The sequence below is a fragment of the Stenella coeruleoalba genome, assembly GCF_951394435.1.
Source record: "Stenella coeruleoalba genome assembly, chromosome: 2".
NCBI classification, from domain to species: domain Eukaryota; kingdom Metazoa; phylum Chordata; class Mammalia; order Artiodactyla; family Delphinidae; genus Stenella; species Stenella coeruleoalba.
This window is the reverse complement of record NC_137147.1, coordinates 108,501,138-108,524,424: the sequence shown is the minus strand read 5'-3', so window position 1 is coordinate 108,524,424 and position 23,287 is coordinate 108,501,138. Positions and strand designations below refer to the sequence as shown.

Below are 23,287 nucleotides of genomic sequence, written 5' to 3'. Positions count from 1 at the left end.
AATAAATATCATTTTATTATGAAATGAATTAAGAAAATTGGAGGGGAAAAAGTAAATGCAGAATTATTTCCTAATCTCTAGACAGAAAACACACACACACACACACACTCAACAGCAAAACAGAGAACATAAAGGGAGCTCTCCCTAAAACAGTTTTGAAAAATATAATACAGAAATAATAAGCATAACAGAAAAGAACATACATAACAGCAAAAACAGAAACATTATTTCACTACATAAAAATATTAATAAGTCTGTAAGATGGAAGAGCCTACGTCAGAGAACAACTATACATGAAACAGTACATAAAATAGCTATTTCATGTTAACAGAGAACAATTGAGGCAGTCAGTGCTTGAGAAGGGAAATGTATTGAGATGAAGCCCTATATCTGTCACCACTTTTCCCCTTGGGATATTTGCTGATTTGCTTAACAGGGCATAAATGCCACGTAGAAACTGGCAACCTAGAAATTGTGGTAGTCCTCAACTGACTGAAGAGACAAAAACTGTAATTCAAAGCTACCAAGGCAGCCAGACAACGATCTGGAAGAGAATACGTAATAGACAAACAAGACCAACATTTTGCGCATAATTTCTCCTTGAAGTATTTGTCAACTCCTGGGCTTCCCTGGTGGCGCAGTGGCTAAGAATCTGCCTGCTAATGCAGGGGACACAGGTTCGAGCCCTGGTCCAGGAAGATCCCACATGCCGTGGAGCAACTAAGCCCGTGTGCCACAACTACTGAGCACCTGTGCTGCAACTACTGAAGCCCATGTGCCTAGAGCCTGTGCTCCGCAACAAGAGAAGCCACCACAATGAGAAGCCCACGCACCGCGATGAAGAGTAGCCCCACTGGCTGCAATCAGAGAAAAGCCTGAGCACAGCAACAAAGACCCAACAAAGGCCCAACACGGCCAAAAATAAAATTTAAAAAAAGTATTTGTCAATTCCTAAGCTATGCACAAGCAAGAGAAAACTATGAGACCAAAAAACCAGGCAGAAAGACGCTGCTAAGAGACTAAAGAATTAAACAGAAATTTCTGTCTTAAAGCTAGGAGAAAAATTCCCAAATATTTGAAAATTAAGCTATATACTTAATAGCCCATGGGTCAAGAAAAAAATTACCATGAAAATTAGAAAATACTTTTTATTGAATGACAATGAAAATACAACATATCAAAACTCGTGGGGATGGGCTTCCCTGGTGGCGCAGTGGTTGAGAGTCCGCCTGCCGATGCAGGGGACATGGGTTCGTGCCCCGGTCCGGGAAGATCCCACATGCCGTGGAGCGGCTGGGCCCGTGAGCCATGGCCGCTGAGCCTGCGCGTCCGGAGCCTGTGCTCCGCAACGGGAGAGGCCACAACAGTGAGAGGCCCGTGTACCGCAAAAAAAAAAAAAAACACCTTTCACAAAGAAAACACTAGATCCAGACAGCTTCACTGGTGAATTCCCCTAAGCATTTAAGGAAAAATAGCACTAATTTTACATAAACTCTTGAATACAGAAAAAAGATATATTCCTAACTTTTGTATGAGACCAGCATAACCTTGATAATCAAAATCTGACAATTTCATTACAAGAAAGGAAAAATTATAGCCTAATTTCTCTCATGAAGTAGTCCTAAAAATATTTTTTAAATCTGGCAAATTGGATCTAGTAATATATAAAAAGAATAATGCATGACAACCAAGTCTGGTTTATGTAAGGAATCCAAAGTTTTAACTTGGAAAATCAATCAATGCTATATTAAGCTATACTAAGAGAACAAAGGGGAAAACCATATCATTATCTCAAAAGAAGAGAAATATTTGGTAAAATTCATGATAAAACTCTTACAAGACTAGTAATAGAAGGAAACTGCCTTAATCCAATAAAGAGTATCTACAAAAAATTTACAGCAAGCATACTCTGTGGGGAAATACTGAAAGCTTTCTGACTAAGACTAGAATAATGCAAGGATGTTCACTATCCATACTTCTTAATATGCTCAAGGTCCTAGGTCATACAATAAGGCAAGAAAAAGAAATGTCTAAGGATTAGAATGGAAGAAATAGAATTATTATTGTTTGCAGATCACATGATTGTACATGTAGACTATGCACAATCATCTACAAATAATTATTAGAATTTATAAATTTAGCAAGATCACTAGATACAAGGTCAATACAGGAAAAGCCAACTGTATTTCTATATACTGGCAATCAATCAGTTAGGACATGGAAATTAAAAAAACTAATCATTGCAATAACATTTAAGAAGTAAAATACATAAGGAATAAACCTACCAAAAAATATGCAAGACCTCTACCAGAAAACTCAAAGTATTACTAAGAGAAATTTTTAAAAGACTTAAATCAATGTTCATTGATTGGAAGACTCAATATTATAAAAATGTCAATTATCTCCATACCAATCTATGGATTCAATGCAATTCCAATCAGAATCCCATGACTTTTTTTGGTGGAAACTGACAAGCTGATTAAAACATTTAGGTATATGAAACTACCAACACAAAAGACCAAGAATAGCCAAGGTAATCCAGAAGAACAAAGCTAGAGGATTTTCACCACCAGATTTCAAGATTCAGTTTAAAACTACAGAAATGAAAACTCCACAGAATTGGTTCAAGGATGCACAAATATACAGTAGAGCAGACTAAACATTCCAGAAATAGATTCATTCATATACAGTCACCTGATTTACAACGAAGTTAGCACTGCTGTGTATGGGGGCAAGGATAGTTTTTAATACATAGTCACGTGGGGGAAAAAAATGAACCTTGACCTCTACCTCACACCATACACATGTGTGAAAAAAACACCACAAAAAAATAAAAACCCAACTGGATTACAGACCAAAAAGTTAAATGTAAAACAATAAAGTTCCTAGAAGAAAACCTAAGAGAATATCTTCATGACCCTGAGGCAGGCAAAATTTCTTAAGACATAAAAAGCCTTCACCTTAAAGGAAAAGACTGATAAGTTAACTCATTACAATTAAGACCTTCTATTTATCAAAAGACAGCATTAAGATAATGAAAAGACCATCCACAGACTGGGATATTAGCTATAAGTATATACATTTTATGTATCTATAATATATTCTGGATAAAGTCTTTTGTCAGATTATATACATATAATGGAGAGGATGTGAGGCAACTGGAATGAACTCTTAATTCTCTTAGGTTGGCAGCTGAGTGTGAACTATTACAACTACGCTGGGCAACTATTTGGTAGGATCTACCAATGCTGAACATATGTATACTCTATGACTTTGCAATTGCACTGCCACCTGCTCAACAGAAATGTTCACATATGTACACCAAGTGAGCAGTATAAGAATGTTCTTAAAGGCCCCAAACAAACAACCCCAATGTCCAACAACAGTAAAATGGATAAAGAAATCATGGCACATCCATTCAACAGATTATACAGCAATGAAAAAGAATGAGCTACTGCCACACACAACCACACAGATGAATCTAAGACATAATGTTAAGAGAAAGAAGCCACACACAAAGGAACACATGCTGAATGTATGACTTCCTTTATATTAAGTTTAGAAACAGACAAAACTCATTTACAGAAGCCAGAAAGCAGTCACCTTTGGAAGGGAGATTAAGGACTAGGAGGGGCATGATGGAGACTGGTGGGGTATGGTAATGTACTGTAAATTGATATGTGTGGTTAAACAGGTGCGTTCACTCTATTTGTTCACTTTATTATATACATGTTATATTTTAATTTAAAAAGTTTACAAAAAGAAAAAACAAACTGATTCTGATCAGCAAAAACAAAAACAACTTGTGAGAATACTGGAATATATATAATAAATCAAAAAGAAAAATTTGTATACCCCAAAAGAATAAAAGTCATGAACAAATACCCAGAGAAAACCATAATTCAAAAAGACACATGCACCCCAATGTTCACTGCAGCACTATTTACAATAGCCAGGTCATGGAAGCAACCTAAGTGCCCCTCGACAGATGAATGGATAAAGAAGATGTGGTGCAGGTGCATATATACAATGGAATATTACTCAGCCATAAAAAGGAATGAAATTGGGTCATTTGTTGAGACGTGGATGGATCTAGACTCTGCCATACAGAGTGAAGTAAGTCAGAAAGAGAAAAACAAATATCGTGTATTAACACATATATGTGGAACCCAGAAAAATGGTACAGATGAACTGGTTTGCAGGGCAGAAATAGAGACACAGATGTAGAGAACAAACGTATGGACACCAAGGGGGGGAAGTGGCGGGGGGTTGGGGTGGTGGTGTGGTGAATTGGGCGATTGGGATTGACATGTATACACTGATGTGTGTATAAAATGGATGACTAATAAGAACCTGCTGTATTAAAAAATAAATAAAATTAAATTTAAAAATTCAAAAAAAAAGGAAAAAGAAAAAATACAAATGGCCAATAAACATAAGGAAATATAATTTTAAACCATTATGAGATTTTTTTTTTTCTTTTAAATCAATCTGGCCATGACTTAAAAGCAGATGATACTCAGTGTTGATATGGGAAACAAGAACTGGTCATAGAACTAAGAAGCATCAACCCTAAGAGTCAGAAAGATCTGTCATTGTAACTTTAGGTAAGGCACTTAACCTCTCTCAGGTTCAGTTCTTAAACCTATAAAATACCACATAATTTTTATATATTTATAATATACAAAATATTTTAAAAGATATAAAATACATATAATTTTAAAATACATAAATATATAACCTACAATATTATCTTGAAGGGCTATTAGGAGAATTGAATGAAATTATACACACAAATGCACATACATAAACAGCTTCTTTTCCTCTCTCGCACAGGGAGACTGACTGCCCATTAAAATAGTTTCAAGTAGATTTTGGACAAGTTACAGCCTTACCGGCTGCAAACTCCTCAATGGTCATCAGCGGGAACCGGATCAAGGACAGTGCTTTCCCTAGAACTTTCTGTTTGTTTCCAAAAGTCACAGGCAATTGTTGTCTTTGACATTCCGCTTCTGCCCACCGTACAACAGCTCCAAAAAGTCGACTTTCTCTAATACTAAGAGTGTCTCTTTCTAGAACTGCACAGAGTGTGTCTACAGGTAAAATACAAAAATATATCACATTAGTAATATTTTGCTCTTTAACAAAATACTGACAAACATGCTTATATAAAATTTTCAAATCTCAATAAAAATAGGATACTTAAAACTATAGAGTCTACACTTAAAAATATTAAAGAATTAAAGGAATTAAACAGCAAAGTTTTCTTTAAAAAATTACTATAAGGTTAACATTCAACTTATTACTTACCATACATGGAAGCTTAGATACAGTATCTCCTTATATATTCATGCCATTCAGCAAGCAAACTCAAATATTCAGAACAAGAATAATAAGTAAGTCAGAGAAAAAGGCTCCCAATCAGTAATGAACAAATTCATAAAGTCTACAGATTACAATTCATTCATTCATTCAGCAAATATTTCTTATTAACCACTCACAATGTGCCAGGCACTATTCTAGACACTGAGGATATATCATTAAACAAAAAGTTAAAAATTCCTTGCCTTCACAGAGCTTACATTCTAATGGGGGAAACAGATTCAATAGACATAAGTAAATTATACTGTGTTACATAATAAATATAGGAAAAGATAGCAGGGTAAGGGGAATCAGAAATGCAGCTTAAAATAGGATAGTTTGGATAGGCCTCACTTGAGTTAAGACCTGAAGGAGGTCGAGGGGGGTGGGGTCAGTAGGCCAAACACACCTCGAGAGAAAGAGCGCCCCAGGACTGGCCAGTGCGAAGGCTCTCTTATGAGAGTGTGCCTGGCATATCTGAGGAACAGCCAGGAGGTCAGTGTGGCTGAAGGAGAGTGAGCAAGAGGGAAAATTAGTAGGCGACGAGGCCAGAAACATGGTGGGAAGCGGGGTGCAATCATGTAGCACCCTGTAGATCATTTGGCTTTTACTCTGAGTGAAAAAGGGAACCCCTGGAGGGTTTTGAGCTGTGACATTTTATGTTCTAAAACAACCACCCTGGCAGCCGTGATGAGAAGAGACAGTAACGGAGGCAAGAGTGGAAACAAGATCAATTAGGAGGCTCTTGCGCTGATCCAGGTCAGAGGTGATGGTGGCCTGGACCAGGCGGAAGTGGTGAAAAATGATCAGATTCAGGGTATACTCTGAAAGGAGACTGGAGATTTCCTAACAGATTGGATATAGGGGGTGATAGAGAGCATGAGTAAAGGATAATTCCCAGGTGTATAGTCTAAGCAATGGAGGGATGACAGTGCATCAACTGAGATGAGAAAGACTACTATGTGGAAGCAGGGTGGGGGGTGGTCAGAGGGGAGATCTGAAGCTTAATTTTGGACATATTAAGTTTGAAAGCCCTATCTGACATCCAAGTATAAATATCATGACCGTAACTCAGGCCCTCACTCAGAATCCTTTCCCCTCTTATCATAGGCAAAATTAAAATAGGCTGAGTTATTTTTAAACTACAGTAGACCAGAAATCAATGAAAACATTAAAATATAATTAAATTGCCCAAAAACACACACCTAAGAAAAATTTATTAAAAACAAAATTCTACTATGCAATGGTCTACACATTCATACCAGAACCAAATATTAGTTTAATAACAAACATAGGTATCATTACAGCAAAGATATCACAGTCCCTGGAACACAGAAGGGGCCCAACAATATGTTAAAAATGAAGAGGTTAAACATAATTTTTTTAAAAATCAAGCTTTTTCCTTCTCTTGTAGTTGAGCAGATGAGTATAAACTAAGGTCCCAGGAAACCTTTTCAAAGATAAATGAATGTAAGTCAACATACCTCAATACTTGTAGGATTAGGAATATACTATGATCATAATATTTAATCATTCAATAGAAAAACAGACAACTTTGAACCTCCATTTCTCTACCTTGTATGCTAAAAACTTAAGTAAAGGTAAACATAGAAACTTAAAGGCTAAAAAACAAGCACATTATACTGCCCCTGGCATAATGTAAATTAATTCTGTTCTATCAATGTGACATATTATCTTTTTCCTTTGGCAAAAACCTACAAGAAACAGTATCTCTCTACTTGGAAAAAGGTAAGCATATCCCTCTGGAGCACATATTCAAATGCCAGAGGAGAAAAAGCATCCCTAGAATCTAAAATAGCTATTTAAAAAAAGCTCCTGAAGCCAGGTCTTTCTTTCAGATCCTAGAATTCTCTTTCATTCCCAATTTTTAACAAGTACATTTGTGACAAACTAGACTATGAGGTGAAAACACATAGGTCCTCTATAGATAGATGTGTTATAATAAAAAATGACAGCTGAGAGCCTAATGAAGATCATAAAAACACACAGGATTATATTTATAAACATCATACAATACTGGGTTTTAATACAAACCACTGCAAATCAAATCAAATCAACAAATATTTATAGGGTTTTCATCCTGTGCAAGGTACCTACTTCAAGGTTCCCAAGGAGATACATTCGGTAGATTACTTTCTGCCCGTGGACGCCGCTGAGTAAGCATCGTTGATGTCTCCCCCACCTCCACTGCTGTCATGTCTAAGTCAGAGTCACCCAAAGAGCCCGAACAGCTGCGGAAGCTCTTCTTCGGAGGTTTGAGCTTTGAAACAACCGATGAGAGCCTGAGGAGCCATTGTGAGCAGCGGGGAGCGCTCACAGACTGTGTGGTAATGAGGGATCCAAGAACCAAGCGCTCCAGGGGCTTTGGGTTCGTCACATATGCCACTGTGGAGGAGGTGGATGCGGCCATGAATGCAAGGCCACACAAGGTGGATGGAAGAGTTGTGGAACCAAAAAGGGCCATCTCAAGAGAAGATTCTCAAAGACCTGGTGCCCACTTAACCAGGTGAAAAAGACTTTTGTTGGTGGCATTAAAGAAGACACTGAAGAACATCATCTAAGAGATTACTTTGAACAGTATGGGAAAATTGAAGTGACTGAAATCATGACTGATCAAGGGAGTGGCAAAAAGAGAGTCTTTGCTTTCGTAACCTTTGATGACCATGACTCCGTAGACAAGACTGTCATTCAGAAATAAAAAATGTGAATGGCCACAACTGTGAAGTAAGGAAAGCCCTATCTAAGCAAGAGATGGCTAGTGCCTCACCCAGCCAAAGAAGTCGAAGTGGTTCTGGAAACTTTGGTGGTGGTTGTGGAGGGGGTTTTGGTGGGAATGACAGCTTTGGTCGTGGAGGAAACTTCAGTGGTCGAGCTGGCTTTGGTGGCAGCCGTGGTGGTGGTGGCTATGGTGGCAGTGGGGATGGCTATAATGGATTTGGTAATGATGAAAGCAATTCTGGAGGTGGTGGAAGCTACAATGATTTTGGCAGTTACAACAATCAATCTTCAAATTTTGGACCCATGAAAGGAGGAAACTTTGGAGGCAGAAGTTCTGGCCCCTGTGGTGGTGGAGGCCAATACTTTGCCAAGCCCCGAAACCAAGGTGGCTGTGGTGGTTCCAGCAGCAGCAGGAGCTATGGCAGTGGCAGAAGGTTTTGATTACTGCCAGGAAACAAAGCTTAGCAGGAGAGGAGAGCCAGAGAAGTGACAGGGAAGCTACAGGTTACAAGAGATATGTGAACTCAGCCAAAGCACAGTGGTGGTAGGGCCTAGCTGCTACAAAGAAGACATGTTTTAGACAATACTCATGTGTATGGGCAAAAAAACTCGAGGACTGTATTTGTGACTAATTGTATAACAGGTTATTTTAGTTTCTGTTCTATGGAAAGTGTAAAGCATTCCAACAAAGGGTTTTAATGTAGATTTTTTTTTCTTCCACCCATGCTGTTGATGGCTAAATGTAATAGTCTGATCATGACACTGAATAAATGTGTCTTTTTTTTAAATATGCTGTGTAAAGTTAGTCTACTCTGAAGCCATTTTGGTAAACTACCCCAACAGTGTGAAGTTAGTATTCCTTCAGGGTGATGCCAGGTTCCATTCAAAATTTATTTACAACCTGCTCTGGTGGAGAAGCTATTGTCTTCCGAAACCTTGGTGTAGATGAACTGACAGTTATTGCGTTGTGACCTGGAGTTCACCGCGAAAAGGGTCACCCAAGCAAAGTCATGGAGTTTTCTGATTATTAATATATGATTGTTGGCACATCCTATGCAATATATCTAAATTGGATTATGGTACCAGATATAGATGGGAATGAAGCTTGTGTATCATCCATTATCATGTGTAATAAATAAATAATTTAATACCCTCAAAAAAAAAAAAAAAAAAGATTCCCAGGATCCAATGGCATGCCTAATGGAGGAGCTATTTACAAAACAACTTCTCGGAGTGAGTCACCCAGATGCAGGCAGTATTATTTCAAATGACAGTAGACTGAAGTGGAGCACTTGATAGCTCCTTAAAGGGAAGGACACTAGGATTAAGCAATGTTTCATTACCAACGTGGGCAGTGCTTAGGGCTCTCAAACATCCAGTAACTCAACAAAAATTCAATAGCACACAACGTGCAGGTGCTGGGGGGGAACCAAATCTAGTCGCTGCCCTTCAGGATAATGCAAGAAGAGCACAAATCCTTCCCAAGGTAATGTGCAGCAGACAGGCAAACTAAGAAAGGGATGTTATTGAAACAGGAATATATTAAATTTCATGGAAGAGGGGAGGGCAGCAGTTCTTAAGAAAGTTATAATTTGAGCCAAGACATTAAGACTGAGTGAGAACTAGCCAAGGTGGGAAGGAAAGGCAACATTCTAGACATAGCCAGTCAGCCCAGTTGGTCAACAACTATTAACTGAACACATACTATGTTCTACTACTTTCAGTGCTGGAGATACAGTGGTAAACAAGACAAAGTCTCTGCCTTTAAGGAGTGTACAATCTAGGAGGAGGAGGTAGACAATCAATATATACATATTCAGACAAAGACCAAGATAAGATTTTCAGAGAGTGATACATATTATGAGAAAAATAAATCAGAGTAACAGAACAGGGATTGTTTAGGGGAATATGGTACTTTACGTAGGCGTGAGATGGCCCGTCTCAGGTCTTGTTTAACCTGAGATCTGAATGATTAAAAGGCGGTAGCCACACAAAGATTTCATGGGGAAATCCTTTTCATGGGGAAAAGGATTCCAATCAGAAGGAACAGAAAATACAAAGGCTCAAAAACACTGAAATAACTGTGGCCAGTGCATATGGAACATAGTGAATGAGAAGCAGAATGGTAGGAGACAAGGTCAGATACAGAAGGAGGCAGGTAGTTACTGCCAGCTCTTCACAAAAATTCTGTTTTCTCTTCTTCCTGGGATGTGAGTAGTCTGCATCTCCTAGCCTCCCCTTAAGTTAGGTGGCATCTGGTGACTGAATTCTGTCCAATGAAATAAGAGGCAAAATGAGGGTGCCATTTCAAGGTCAAAGCTTTTAAGATGTGGGTATTTTCCTTGCCCAGGCGTTTTCCCATTTGCTAGCAAGATACAAATAATAAGCAGGCTGTAGGAAATGGCAGAGCCACAAGATGGAAGAGAGCCACTCACTGGCCGGGAACACTTCCTTGGACTGCGTGAGTGTAAAAAAAATTTCTACTGTGTTGGAGCAGTGTGCATTTTGGGGGGTTATTTGTGCAAATGTGTTGAGCTTGCATTTTGGGGTCTATTTGTTACCACAGCCAAGCCTAGCCTACCCTGACTAATATAAGGCTTGATCACATAGGATCTTGTAAGTTTTGTAAGCAGTTAGAATTTTATTCTAACTGCAGTGGGAAGACACTGGAAGCAAGGATGTGATACAATCTGCTGCTGTGTAGAGAATGGACAGTATGAAAGCAAGGGTGAGTGGAAGCAGGGAGACAATAGGAGACCACAGAGGTTATCCAGGTGAGAGAACAGTGGCTTCGACTAGGTGGGAGCAATGGATATGGTAAGAAATGGTCAGATTCAGGATACCTTTGTGGTTTTTTTTTGGCTGTGCTGCGCTGCTTGCAGGATCTTAGTTCCCCGACCAGGAATTGAACCTGGGCCCCGGCAGTGAAAGCACCGAGTCCTAACTGGACTGCCACGGAATTCCCCCAGGATACATTTGGAGTGGGGAGCAGAGAGCATGTGCTGATAAACTGCATGTGGGGTATGAAAGAAAGAGAGTAATCAAGAATAACTTCTAGGTTTTTAGTTGTGCATGGTGGTGCCATTAGGGAAGAATGAGGAGAAAACTGGAAAGGAACAAAAAGATTTAACAGGGAGTTGGGGGAAATCAATGGCTCTCTTTTAGCTGTGTTGTTGGAAATGCCTATAAAATCTCCAAATGAAGATGTCAAGTAAATAGTTGGGTATATAAATTTGGAGCCCAGAAAAAGGTAAGATTAAAGATAGATATTATGGGTTCATGATGGTGATATTTTAAGTCATAAGCCTGGATCAGCTCTCTCTGCTCTCCTACACGACAAAATTCAAACTCCTCAGCCTGTCACTGCACTGTCCTCCACAAGCTGGCTTTCACCTGCCTTGTACCGCCCTTCCTCTACACACACTTCTTCGTGCAGTTCCACTTGCCTCTAATGCCCTCCCCTCTTCATTAACCAAATGTTATCCATTCTCTAAGGCCCATGTCAGAACCTTCTGGGTCAAGATTTTCCTAACACTCCTATGTGAGGTGCTCTCTTCATGTTCTGGATTTGCATAGTAATTATTTTCTATGTATCTAGTTCAGAAAAGGCGTAAGTCACATTTTGCCATATGTCATCTCTTCTATTTAATGTCTTAAATCTTAATTTTCACATATTTGTTCCCTGATTCTCCAATTAGATGATAGTTTCCTTAAGAAAATGCACATCTTACCCTTCTTTGTATTTCTTATAGGACTCTAGTATAATGCCATGCATATGGTGAGCATTCAATGAATATTTGTTTGATTTGACATCTTTTAAAAGGCAATGAGGTAGTTAAGACTTTTAGGAATATTTCAGCAAAATAAAGAAAGCAAAACTCTTAAAGAGGTAGACTTAAATCACTTGGAAAACCCACTAATTTAAAAACAGCTTGTCTGCCCACAAGGCTGACTAGTAAGGCATTACTGTACTTAAAAGGTAACATTTTAATTCACAGTGAACTTACCTATATCAATATCAGTAAACCCTTCTGCACTTATTGCATCCATCGTGCTTTTGTCTATTGTGTCTAGACAAAGACTAGCAAGCTGAGGTTCATCAAATAATCGAGCCTAAACATATAAAAAGCTAGTTATTTTCATAGTTATTTTACCTTCAGGCTGTACATATTCAAAGCTAATACTGTAAACAATTATAATTGCTAATTACATAAAAACACATACTTAAAATACAATTATAATGTCTTATATGTGCTTAAAACTTTTCATTCCACAATCAGAAATAAAAGCTAAAAGCAAAAATGCCCTGCTGAGATAACAATTAATTCATATTACCACTAACAACCCTGTTATTTTTATTTTCATATGCCTATATATGCATTGCCTTGTTTCTTATACATCACTTATGTTACCCTTAATGAAACACTCTAGGTTACATAAGGCAGACATTATCCCATTATCCAGATGAGGAAACAGAGGCTCAGAGAGGTATACTGACTTGCCCAGTAACATCTAGCTAGTTATGCTCCAAAGCCAGTACTTAAGTCCAAGTCTTAAGATCTTTTCACTAAATGGTAATATCAATTGTCAAGCATACCAACAAGCGTACCAACAGATCAGTTTTTTTTTCCATTTCCTATTTTGACTGGGGGAAGAGAATAAAGTACAAGAATTTTACAGCATGAAAGTTCTGGGAACCTAAGCAAAAACTAGGCCTGACAACAGAGGAGCAAATACGTAAATTCACGTGATGGAATATTACACAATAATGAGAATGAACGATCTACAACTACACACAACAATATGAAGGAATCCCACAAACTTAATGGTAAGCAAAAGAAAGTACTGTATATATTGAACAAAAGAGTATACAGCTGACTCTTTTTTTTTTTTTTTTTTTTGTGGTACGCGGGCCTCTCACTGTTGTGGCCTCTCCCGTTGTGGAGCACAGGCTATGGACGCGCAGGCTCAGCGGCCATGGCTCACGGGCCCAGCCGCTCTGCGGCATGTGGGCTCTTCCCGGACTGGGGCACAAACCCGTGTCCCCTGCATCGGCAGGCGGACTCTCAATCACTGCGCCACCAGGGAAGCCCTACAGCTGACTCTTGAACAACTTGGGGGTTAGGGGCACTGACCCTCTGTGCAGTCAAAATCCACATATAACTTATAGTTGGCCCTTTGTATCCGAGGTTCCTCTGTATCCTTGGATTCAATCAGCCACTAATCATGTAGTGCTATAGTATTTACTACTGAAAAAATTACACATATAAGTGGACCCACAAAGTTCAAACCCGTGTTGTTCAAGGATCAACTGTATACTGTATGATTTTAGCAAAGCTAATCTAGGTTTTAAGAAGTCAGAAGTCAAACTTACAATATGTGCTTTATTAGGATGCATATTATAATTCAAAAAAAAGTTTAAAAATGGGGGCGTTCAAACTCAATTGAAATTTTTAAAAAACTGTAACACTGAAAAAGGAGAAATGAAATTCTTAAAAAACCATAACACTGAAAAAGGAGATACGATGATAGGTGTGCCAATGACCAATTTTCCTTCTGGCCTAGACTCACCTCTGTTTACATTTAATAGCATGGACAAAACAGAAGTCTACTGTCTGTATTTCAGTTTTTTCAATTGGCCCAATAATGCTTTTTATAACACTGTTCCTTCTAGCATGGGATCCAGTCTAGGATCATAGTTTTTGTATTTTTAAAATATGAAAAATAGTACATTTTAAAAATTCTAACTTCAGCAGATATTTTAACTGGCCAACTCAGTTTTTATAGGTGAGTTAGTGTTCATGCAAAAATTGATATTTACTCTAGGAAAAACAATTTTTGGTAAAAATTATTTAATTCAGAGTAGCAATATTTCAGTCACTCAGATACAGTATCAAGTTTCCTTTAGAATCTACTGCTGCTACTTAAGAGTAATATAAATTTTCTCTAAATTTAGTTTGAGTCTGGCATTACCTGATAAAATAGCACTATTTTTAATGACTGTATCACTTCACAGAGAGTGTTTTTCCCTCTGTAATCTATGCTGGTACAGTATACTGGCTCTTTGTTTTAGAGGGAAGCTAGCATAGGTCCTCTCAAGTAAATGAACATGCTCAGTTCAAATGACTCACTTGGCAGGAACAAGACGTTCACATGACAATTTGTGGGCTAATTCACATGACCCCACCATGAAAACTTTGGAGTAATGTTGAGTTCTATGACCAATGAGACACTAAAAAATTTCTTTTTCTCAGTGACATCTGTTAACCCTTGCTACTCAAAGTGTAGTCCAGAAGCACCAGCATCATCTGAAAGTCTGTTAGAAATGCAGACTCTCAGGCCCCACCTTGGCCTCCTGAACTAGAAAGTGTTTTTTTTTTTGTTTGTTTTTGTTGTTTTTTTTTTGCGGTATGCGGGCCTCTCACTGCTGTGGCCTCTCCTGTTGCAGAGCACAGGCTCCGGAAGCACAGGCTCAGCAGCCATGGCTCATGGGCCCAGCCGCTCCACGGCATGTGGGATCTTCCCAGACCGGGGCACGAACCCATGTCCCCTGCATCGGCAGGCGGACTCTCAACCACTGCGCCACCAGGGAAGCCCTAGAAAGCGTATTTTAATCGTCAAAGTTTAATTTACTGGTTTCTAAATTTTTTTTTTCTTTTGGCCATACCGTGCAGCATACGGGATCTTAGTTCCCCGATCAGGTATGAACCCGTGCCTCCTCGAGTGGAAGTGCAGAATCTTAACCATTGGACCGCCAAGGAAGTCCTATTGGTTTCTAAATTTTATGACTGAATTTAAAAAAGAAGAGTAGTTAAGTGACCCTCTCTACACACAACAAAATTGTTTAGACAATAAAGAATCTTATGACTATCAACGTCTTTATTGGATTTTCATCACAAATTCAAAAGAGGAAAAAAATGCAAGGAGACATCACTTATTAGTTATATAATCTTGGTCAAGTTATTTCACCTCCCTGTGCTTCAATTTCCTTGTCTATAAAATGGGGATGATAAGAAAATCTTCACCTAGAATAGCTACATCTCCTAAAGTTATTGTGAAGATTAAATGAATTAATGCATACCAAGTATTCAGAATGGTACCTGGCACACAATACTCACTCAATACATTTTGCTATTATTATCATCAATATCACTGTATCTTACTGGTTTAAGGTTGAGACCTTACTTTTACCACTTGCTGTCTCATGTTATATAACATATTTACCTCTTTACGCTTCCATTTCTTCATCTTTGAAATGGGGATAATAATAAACAACAGCACAGCTGTAATGAGGAGTAAATGTGATAATATATACAAAGGGACTAGTTTAGTGTCTGGAATACAATATATACAGACATGGAGTTCTGTGATTATGTCTAAGAAGAGGTGACATCAGCATGTTCTTTCTTCTATAACTATAAATACTTAACGGCCAAAGATTAAAAAAAAAATGCCATCAGTCATTTCTGGTATGACAAAATGGATGTAGAGGGTTTCCCTGGTGGTGCAGTGGTTGAGAGTCCGCCTGCCGATGCAGGGGACACGGGTTCGTGCCCCGGTCCGGGAAGATCCCACATGCCGCGGAGCGGCTGGGCCTGTGAGCCATGGCCGCTGAGCCTGCGCGTCCAGAGCCTGTGCTCCACAACGGGAGAGGCCACAACAGTGAGAGGCCCACGTACAGCAAAAAAACAAACAAACAAAAAAATAAAAAAACCAAAAATGGATGTAGAACTGGGAAACTTGAGCTCTGGACTCTGGCCCCACCTAGCCTGTTGTGAGACTTTGGGCAGGTAGTTAACTAGCCAGGTTTTAGATTTTTCATTTGGAAAATGAGACGGTTAGGCTAAGGAACAGCCATGATTATTTCCATTACTAATATTCAGTAGGGTTATATATTATCAGCTTAGACTTCCCCCCCCCTCATTTTAACTTGCTTAATTCTGTGAAGACCCTATCTCCCCAAAAGGTCTTATTCTGAGGTACTGGGGATTAAAATTTCAACACATGAATTCTGGGGGACACAACTCAACCCCTAGCACAGGGTTATATAGACTAGTTTAGAATTTTGAAAACAAATTTGTAAAAGGGTATCATAACATTGTCTAAAAAGAACAACAACAATTTATTTATATCTCAAGTATGGAGCTCAGATTACAGGCATTTAACAGATGCTAAATAGTATAAGTTAAAGACTGGTTAATGGTTCCATAGATGTGTTCAGTTTGTAAACATTCATCAGACTGTACACTTATGATATGTGTACTTTTCTGCATGTATAGTATACTCAGTGAAAACTTTTTTAAATGTCAAAGTAAGGATATTCTTAAATTCTAACTCCTCCAGAAGTGGGTCAGCAAGCTTAAAGACAGAAGACAGTACATCTTACAACTTTTCCGGACTTGAAATATTCAATCTTAATTTCAGACCCAATGCAAATCAAGAACAAAGATGTCCAGAAAGCTTCATGCTATCATACTCTCAATCACAGCAGGAACAATGCTGGATACTAACCTCAACTCCAATCCTAAACAGTTATATAACTTGGAGTCATAATGCCCTATTTATATAAGGCTTCAGTTTCTTTACCTATTATATGATATATTAACTCTAATTTGCTTTTCTATTCTAAAATTATATGACTCTGATGTATTTTCCTGAATCATACCAGAAGATTTCATATGCTTTAAAATAATAATCTAGGACTAATTCTCCAGGAAACAGTAAATATTCATATATAGTTGTACCCACTTTTTAAAGCTAAATGATACATACCTTAGCTACATTTACTTACCTGAGTAAGTAACATAAAGGCATTATCTGCCCTCAGATGTTTGGTGAGAAATTCCACACAATGTGCTTCCAAGGCTGGGACTGCATATTTCTTAGCAGTATAAAGAGTGGTCATAACTGTTTCTGGGCCAATTTGAACTTCATCTGAATACAGAAATCTGGGAAACAAGTGGAAATTGCAGAGATGATCAGTAGGGTTCTAGATAAGCAATCCATCAGCGTTAAACCTCTGAGGAATATTTTAAAAGATAATGAGCAAAGTGAAAAATAACTTGAAAAGTACATCAAACTTTCCAGGGCTACAAGGGCATGTGCACACACATCACCTCATTTTATTCTGACTCAATCCTGAGAGGTAGGCAGTGTCCATTTATAGAGGAGACTAAAGTTAAGTGAAGATCATGGGATCTTCATGTCTCCAAGTCAAATTTTTAGAGGTCTTTTAGCACCTACAGCAGCTTAGGATGAGTGGTTCATTTATCTCTCCTTCATCAAAGGATGTTCATGTAAGCAAATCTACAGATGGCTTAAGTTCACATGTCTAAATGTCAAACATCCATTTATTTCCTGATAATGGTGTCTTCTTATTCTGGGCATTTTTTAACCTTTCTTTGTTATCCCAGAATTAGCATTATGACCAAAGACTAGAGGACTGGGGCTTTGGAGGAATAAAACAGTTTAATGGTGTATTAAATGACCCCATATTGCTATGTGCTTTTGAGTATTTAGATCCAACTTTCTTTCAAAATACTATCAAACCAATACCTCCTCCCCCACCCCGGTTGGCTGCTTCTAACTGTTAGGTCACTAGATAAATCAGATTCCTAGAAGTGCAGATAAAGCATAAGATTCTCAGAGAAGGCCTGGGCAGTTCTTGCTGAACTATACTGAAGCTTCTGCATATCCACTCCAGGGCTCCTTTGTGGTTCCTCAGAGACCTTTGTGCTTACTGCCCAGTTCTCAACTACACTCAGCATAGCTGAGGGTGCTGGAGAAATAAGGCATTAAGAACAAGTATTTCATTTTAGCAATACTAAAGACTTAGAAAGAACACTTATTACACTTATATTCCCAGGACCCAAGTCGTAAAATAAGAGTTTAAGAGAACCCATTAGGGGGCTTCCCTGGTGGCGCTGTAGTTAAGAATCCACCTGCCAGTGCAGGGGACACAGGTTCAAGCCCTGGTCCAGGAGATTCCCATGTGCCACGTAGCAACTAAGCCCATGCGCCACAACTACTGAGCCTGTGCTCTAGAGCCCGCGAGCCACAACTACTGAAGCCCGTGAGCCTAGAGCCTGTGCTCTGCAACAAGAGAAGCCACTGCAATGAGAAGCCTGTACACTGCAACGAAGAGTAGCCCCTGCTCGCTGCAACTAGAAAAAGCCCGCACGCAGCAACGAAGACCCAATGCAGCCAAAAATAAATACATTTATTTAAAAAAAAAAAAGAAAACCCATTAACATCTTTCAGAACACTCTATACAGTAAAGTGAGTGAGGAAAGGAAGTTCTAGTTCATGTCCCTATACACTGCTTTTCAATTTCTTCTTTTATTCTGGTGGGCAGACTCACCGCCCAAGATGAAATTCTAGCCTGTTGCATCCCCCTAACATCCCACCCTAACCAAATGCTGGCATTCCTCTAATAATATCATTATCCTTACAACTACCTCCAGTGGAGGCTGTGCATTCTCATACTTCCCTATGTCTCAGGTTCAAAAGTGAAGGTTGCTGTTTTTCAAGATTACACTGTTTTCAAACATTTTTTCAAAAACCTTTCAAGTCAGCCATCTGTATCACCCTCATAATACTCATTTAACATCAGGTGCCACTTGGTGATGAGTACAGGGAATGAAAAAACCACTTAGTCCCTTATAGTCAGGGGTAGGGGAATGAATAAAAAGGAGAGAGAGAAAATGAACATTTGTTGCGTCGCTACCATCTGACAGATGCCAATTCATTTAATCCTCCCACAAGGAAGGCAGGTGCTGCTACCTGCATTTTAAAGATGAGGAAACAGAGGCTGAGGAAATGCAAGAGCTGTCTACCATAACACGCCATTTCTGGGCTTCTGGCTGCTCTCAGTGCTAGACTATCAGGCCCGTCAGGTGAGGGCTGTTTTAATTTGCCTGGACTCAGGGAGAGATGGCTTGGGTTTGAGCCTATTCCATCACCTGACAGCTATGTGACTTTAAACGAGTTATCATTGTGTTCCTCTCTGAAAAGAGATGTGGATAACAGTATCTACTTCATAATGCTCTGGTGAGGATTAATATCAGTTAAAATACACAAAGTGTTTTGAATAATGCCTGACAAATACTTAGCCTCAGTAAATGTTAGCTGTTTATTTTTATATTGCTTCATTTCTATTTTCCTCTGCATTTCAGAAGGTTTCCTTGCCAGTCTTCTAGTCCTTCTATTTTTCTCCCCAGCAATCACATGTTTAAATTTCTAAGAATTCTTGCTTCTTTCTTGAGTGTTCCTTTTTTTTTTAACTCCACAGCACTATGTCTCCTTTTTATGGATGCAAAAATGTTCTCAAGTCTCCAAGTTTTAAAAGTTCCTTTCTGTTCCCTGAATTACCTATTTCCTTGAGGATCAGCTGTTCTTGGTCTTTTTCATATTCTGATTTTCCTTATATGTCAAAAGATTAATGATTATCTCCAGTTGAATATCCTGGTAGCTGGTAAGTTTTCTTTGCTGCTGTGTAAGTATAGGACTGCTTTCCAGCTAAAACCTTCTCCAAAATGGAAAGGGTGGCTGGGAGCTGTGCATGTGGGAGGCTCGCTGACTGGCACCTTGCATTGGAGTGGGAAGGCAGCCTTTAGGTTAGAGACCAACCCCCCCCCCACCCGCCGCCGCCACCCATGCCATTACCCTGGAGTCCCTAAACCAAATCAGCACCCTAGTTCTCCCCAGGTGGTTTGTCTAGTTTATTTAAAGAGGAGCCTGTCAGATGTCACCAGGAGTTAGCATACAAGAGGGGGTTTGAGGGGATGGCCTATAAACAGGCTTTAAATTAATGCCCATGTTTTAACCCTACCTTCTCATTTTCACCCTCTTCACTACCAACTCTCCACCTAGAGCCATGCTGGGGCTCAGCCAGGAAAGGCAGCTCCCACCACCACTGTAGTTCCTCATGCTCTGGATTCTGGGCTCCAGACTTGGCCACTCCATTTCATCATCAACACACTTCCAACTGCTTTGTTCCTTTTCCACATTGGCTTCCAATCTCTCTCCTTTTTTTTTGTCTTCACTGTAACGGATTTATTTTCTTTTGTATTTCTTTACAGTCAGTTTAACTGGGGCAGAGAGAAGGCTAACATCATGCTCAGTTCCCTTCCTAAACCAGAAACCTAGGAAGTTTTTGTTTTAAGGGCAAAACAGGAAGAAGTCTTTACATCTGTCTTAATCTTTTTTCAAGCAAAAATTACTAGAGTTATAAAATATAGAGCTGAAATGTGGGGCCTTTATTATCATTTGTTTGAGTAGATTCAAACTTAAGGAAACCAGCTCCACAAAGTGGAAGTACATGGTTCTTTAAGAATCTATAAGTGGGGCCCCTGACAGGGAGATCTGGAAAAGCTTCCTACAAGAATTTCTATCTGAGATCTAAAAGATGAAAAGAGGGCAGGAAGAACATTCCAGGAACCAAAGAATTGTGTTTTTAGACTATTCTATATGGTCCAAAACCCCATTCAAATTGCTTTTATGAAATTACACCTCAGTAATATACCTTTGGTTCGAATACATTTAAGAAACATCTACATTTATATCTAAAGACATAGATTGAGGATACACTGATGTCAGTAATGCCTTCATTTATTTTTTTGGGCTGCGTCGAGTCTTCGTTGCTGTACGCAGACTTTTCTCTAGTTGCATCGAGGGGGGGCTACTCTTCGTTGTGGTGCGGTGGCATCTCATTGCAGAGCGTGGGATCTAGGGCACACGGCCTCAGTAGTTGTTGCTCGCAGGCTCCAGAGCGCAGGCTCAGTAGTTGTGGTGCACGGGCTTAGTTGCTCCACGGCATGTGGCATCTTCCTGTACCAGGGCTCAAACCCGTGTCCCCTGCATTGGCAGGCGGATTCTTAACCACTGCACCACCAGGTAAGTCCCAGTAATGCCTTTTTTTTAACTGATCTTATTGTCAGACAGAGTTGTGCATCTCCTAAGCAGTTGGTTTGTTTTTAATCTACAAACACTATGAATTGTAACTGACTAGCCAGGTTTCTCTTTTTGTAATAGTTGCTAAAATTATCAAAATTAAGTTTGTAGAGTACCTATAGCATGCATTTTTGTATTGGCTTCATCTTGGCTCTGTTTTATTTCTTATCCTTGTGTTTCTTGTATGACATTTTAAATTCTTTTTGGAGCAATGCAAGTTATAAATAAATACTAGACTATAAACAATAAGAAAGGGAACTCTGTGTTTCTTATATTTTTCCCTATATCTTTCCTACAGCATCGGACAAAGTGTGGGCACCTGGCTAAGCCTTAATGAATACATGTTAGCCGACTAGACAATTCAGTACAGGTTTCTAGCTATCATTGATAGGGAAAACATTTTCATTTCTAATAAGAAAAAAGGCTGCTTGAAAATCCTAGAATCACCTTGATTCATATTTTATCAATACATCCATGTTTTCTCTACATTCTATTTAATTACTAAAACTGCTATATTAAACTATGTAAGCCAGTGTTTACAAAATATAATTAAAAATTAAACATACTAGCACAATACTTTGTATTTTAAAGTGAACATTTCAGCTCTGATACACTACCTCTAAGGACAAGAGCACAGAGAAATAATTACAGGTCATCAAACTATTTCTGATTTCTCCCCGAAGATGAATGGCTTTCCAAAAGATAAAACTTAGGTTACATTTAATCTAATTTAAAAATTAAAAGACTAAGGTAAAAATTTCATTTTAAATTAGAAAAATCACAAGATCATGTACAAGAAACTGTGTATCACTACTGATTCTTTCATTTTACTCAAAAACATTTATTGAGGGACTATATAATAACAAGACACTGAGACAGGTCCTAGAAATACAAATATGAGAGCGACAGCTCCGCCCATAAAAAGCTTATGGTATGGTAATAAAATGATTAAAAAGTAATGTCATAATTACAACAGAATTATGCATTAGGCATGGTTTGATAACTAATCTCTAAAGATGGCACCAATAAATCACGCCTCCTACTATCCATACCCTTATACAGATCTGTCCCATAAGGAATCTGGGCTAATCCTGTTTGCCTCTCGTTAACTAACAGAATGTGGCAGAAGCTAACACAATGCCAGTCTGGGACCTAAACTTTGAGGATGCCTGGCAGCTCCTACTTTTGTGCTTTCTGGAGCCATGGGCTGCTGTTACCCAAGAAGTCAAGCTACCCTGCTGGAAAGATCAGCTGGAGAAGACATGGAGAAAGAGAGAAAAAGGTTCAGCCAACTCAGTCTGAATCAAACCTCCAGATGACTCCAGCCCCAACTGCTATCAGACTATGACTGCATGGGAGATCTGAAGAATATGCTATAAGAACCTCCCACACAACCCTGAAAGATAATAAAACCATGTTTAAGCTGCTAAGTGTTGGAGCTGTTTGTTGTACAGCAATAGATACAAAACTTGCTACAAGAGATTAGATGAGGCAGAGTGCAAAATTAATGATGTTTTATAGAGGAGATAAAGCCTGAAGTATATCTGAAGGGTGGTAATTAAGTGTGGAAATCTTCTAGGCAGAAAGACTAAGTACAAAGGCAAGGAGGCTTTAGAAGGCAAGTATTAAAATAAGGGAAAGGCCATCAGTAGAGTTGGGGCACTGAGCAGATGGAGAGGAAGGGGAATAGATATCAAATCATAAAGGTCTTGTACACCTGCTGAAATGTTTAAACTGCATCCTGTATGCAAAAAGAAGACATTAAGAGATTCAGGGGAATTGTGATAATGTCTGGATGTGAGAGAAATAACTTTGTTAACAGTGTGAAGAGTGGAGAGAGCTAAGTCTAAAGGCAGTGGTCTGTCTGAAGCAATGCTGGAAAAAATTAAGAGAAGGGGGATGAACCTTCATGACTGGTCCAAACAGGATAAGAAACACATGGAACAGACTGGAACCAAACTACAGCTTGAAGCCAAGCCCACCTGAGTCAATCCCCAACTGACCCACAGAACAAGAATATTCAGAGGAAGAATAAATGATTGTCTTTTTTAAGCCCCTGAGTTTTGGGGTGCTTTATAGCATTATTGTGGCAAAAGCTGACTGAGACAGGGCCTAATAAGCGTGCCTGCCTCAAAGACTGTTCTGAAATTTGAGTTCCCACAAGGTGCTTAGGAATAAGTGGTAAGCGGAACGTGGCAAGCACTCATTAAGTGTTAGATATTTTTACTGTTGACAT

General features: G+C 39.0%; 1 protein-coding gene and 1 pseudogene across 2 annotated transcripts in view; one reads left to right on the top strand and one right to left on the bottom strand.

The window, feature by feature from the left end:
* BTBD1 (BTB domain containing 1) overlaps window positions 1-23,287 on the bottom strand; it is a 45,387-nt gene that overhangs the window by 17,322 nt on the left and 4,778 nt on the right. The window contains exons 2-4 of the mRNA XM_079907210.1: window positions 16,892-17,048; window positions 12,108-12,213; window positions 4,896-5,093 (exon numbers count right to left, since the gene is read on the bottom strand). Coding sequence (XP_079763336.1) covers window positions 4,896-5,093; window positions 12,108-12,213; window positions 16,892-17,048 — 461 coding nt within the window. The remainder of the gene's footprint in view (window positions 1-4,895; window positions 5,094-12,107; window positions 12,214-16,891; window positions 17,049-23,287) is intronic.
* Window positions 5,195-12,056, top strand: LOC307181971 (heterogeneous nuclear ribonucleoprotein A1-like; annotated as a pseudogene). The gene has a single exon. The product of its transcript is annotated as a heterogeneous nuclear ribonucleoprotein A1-like (transcript).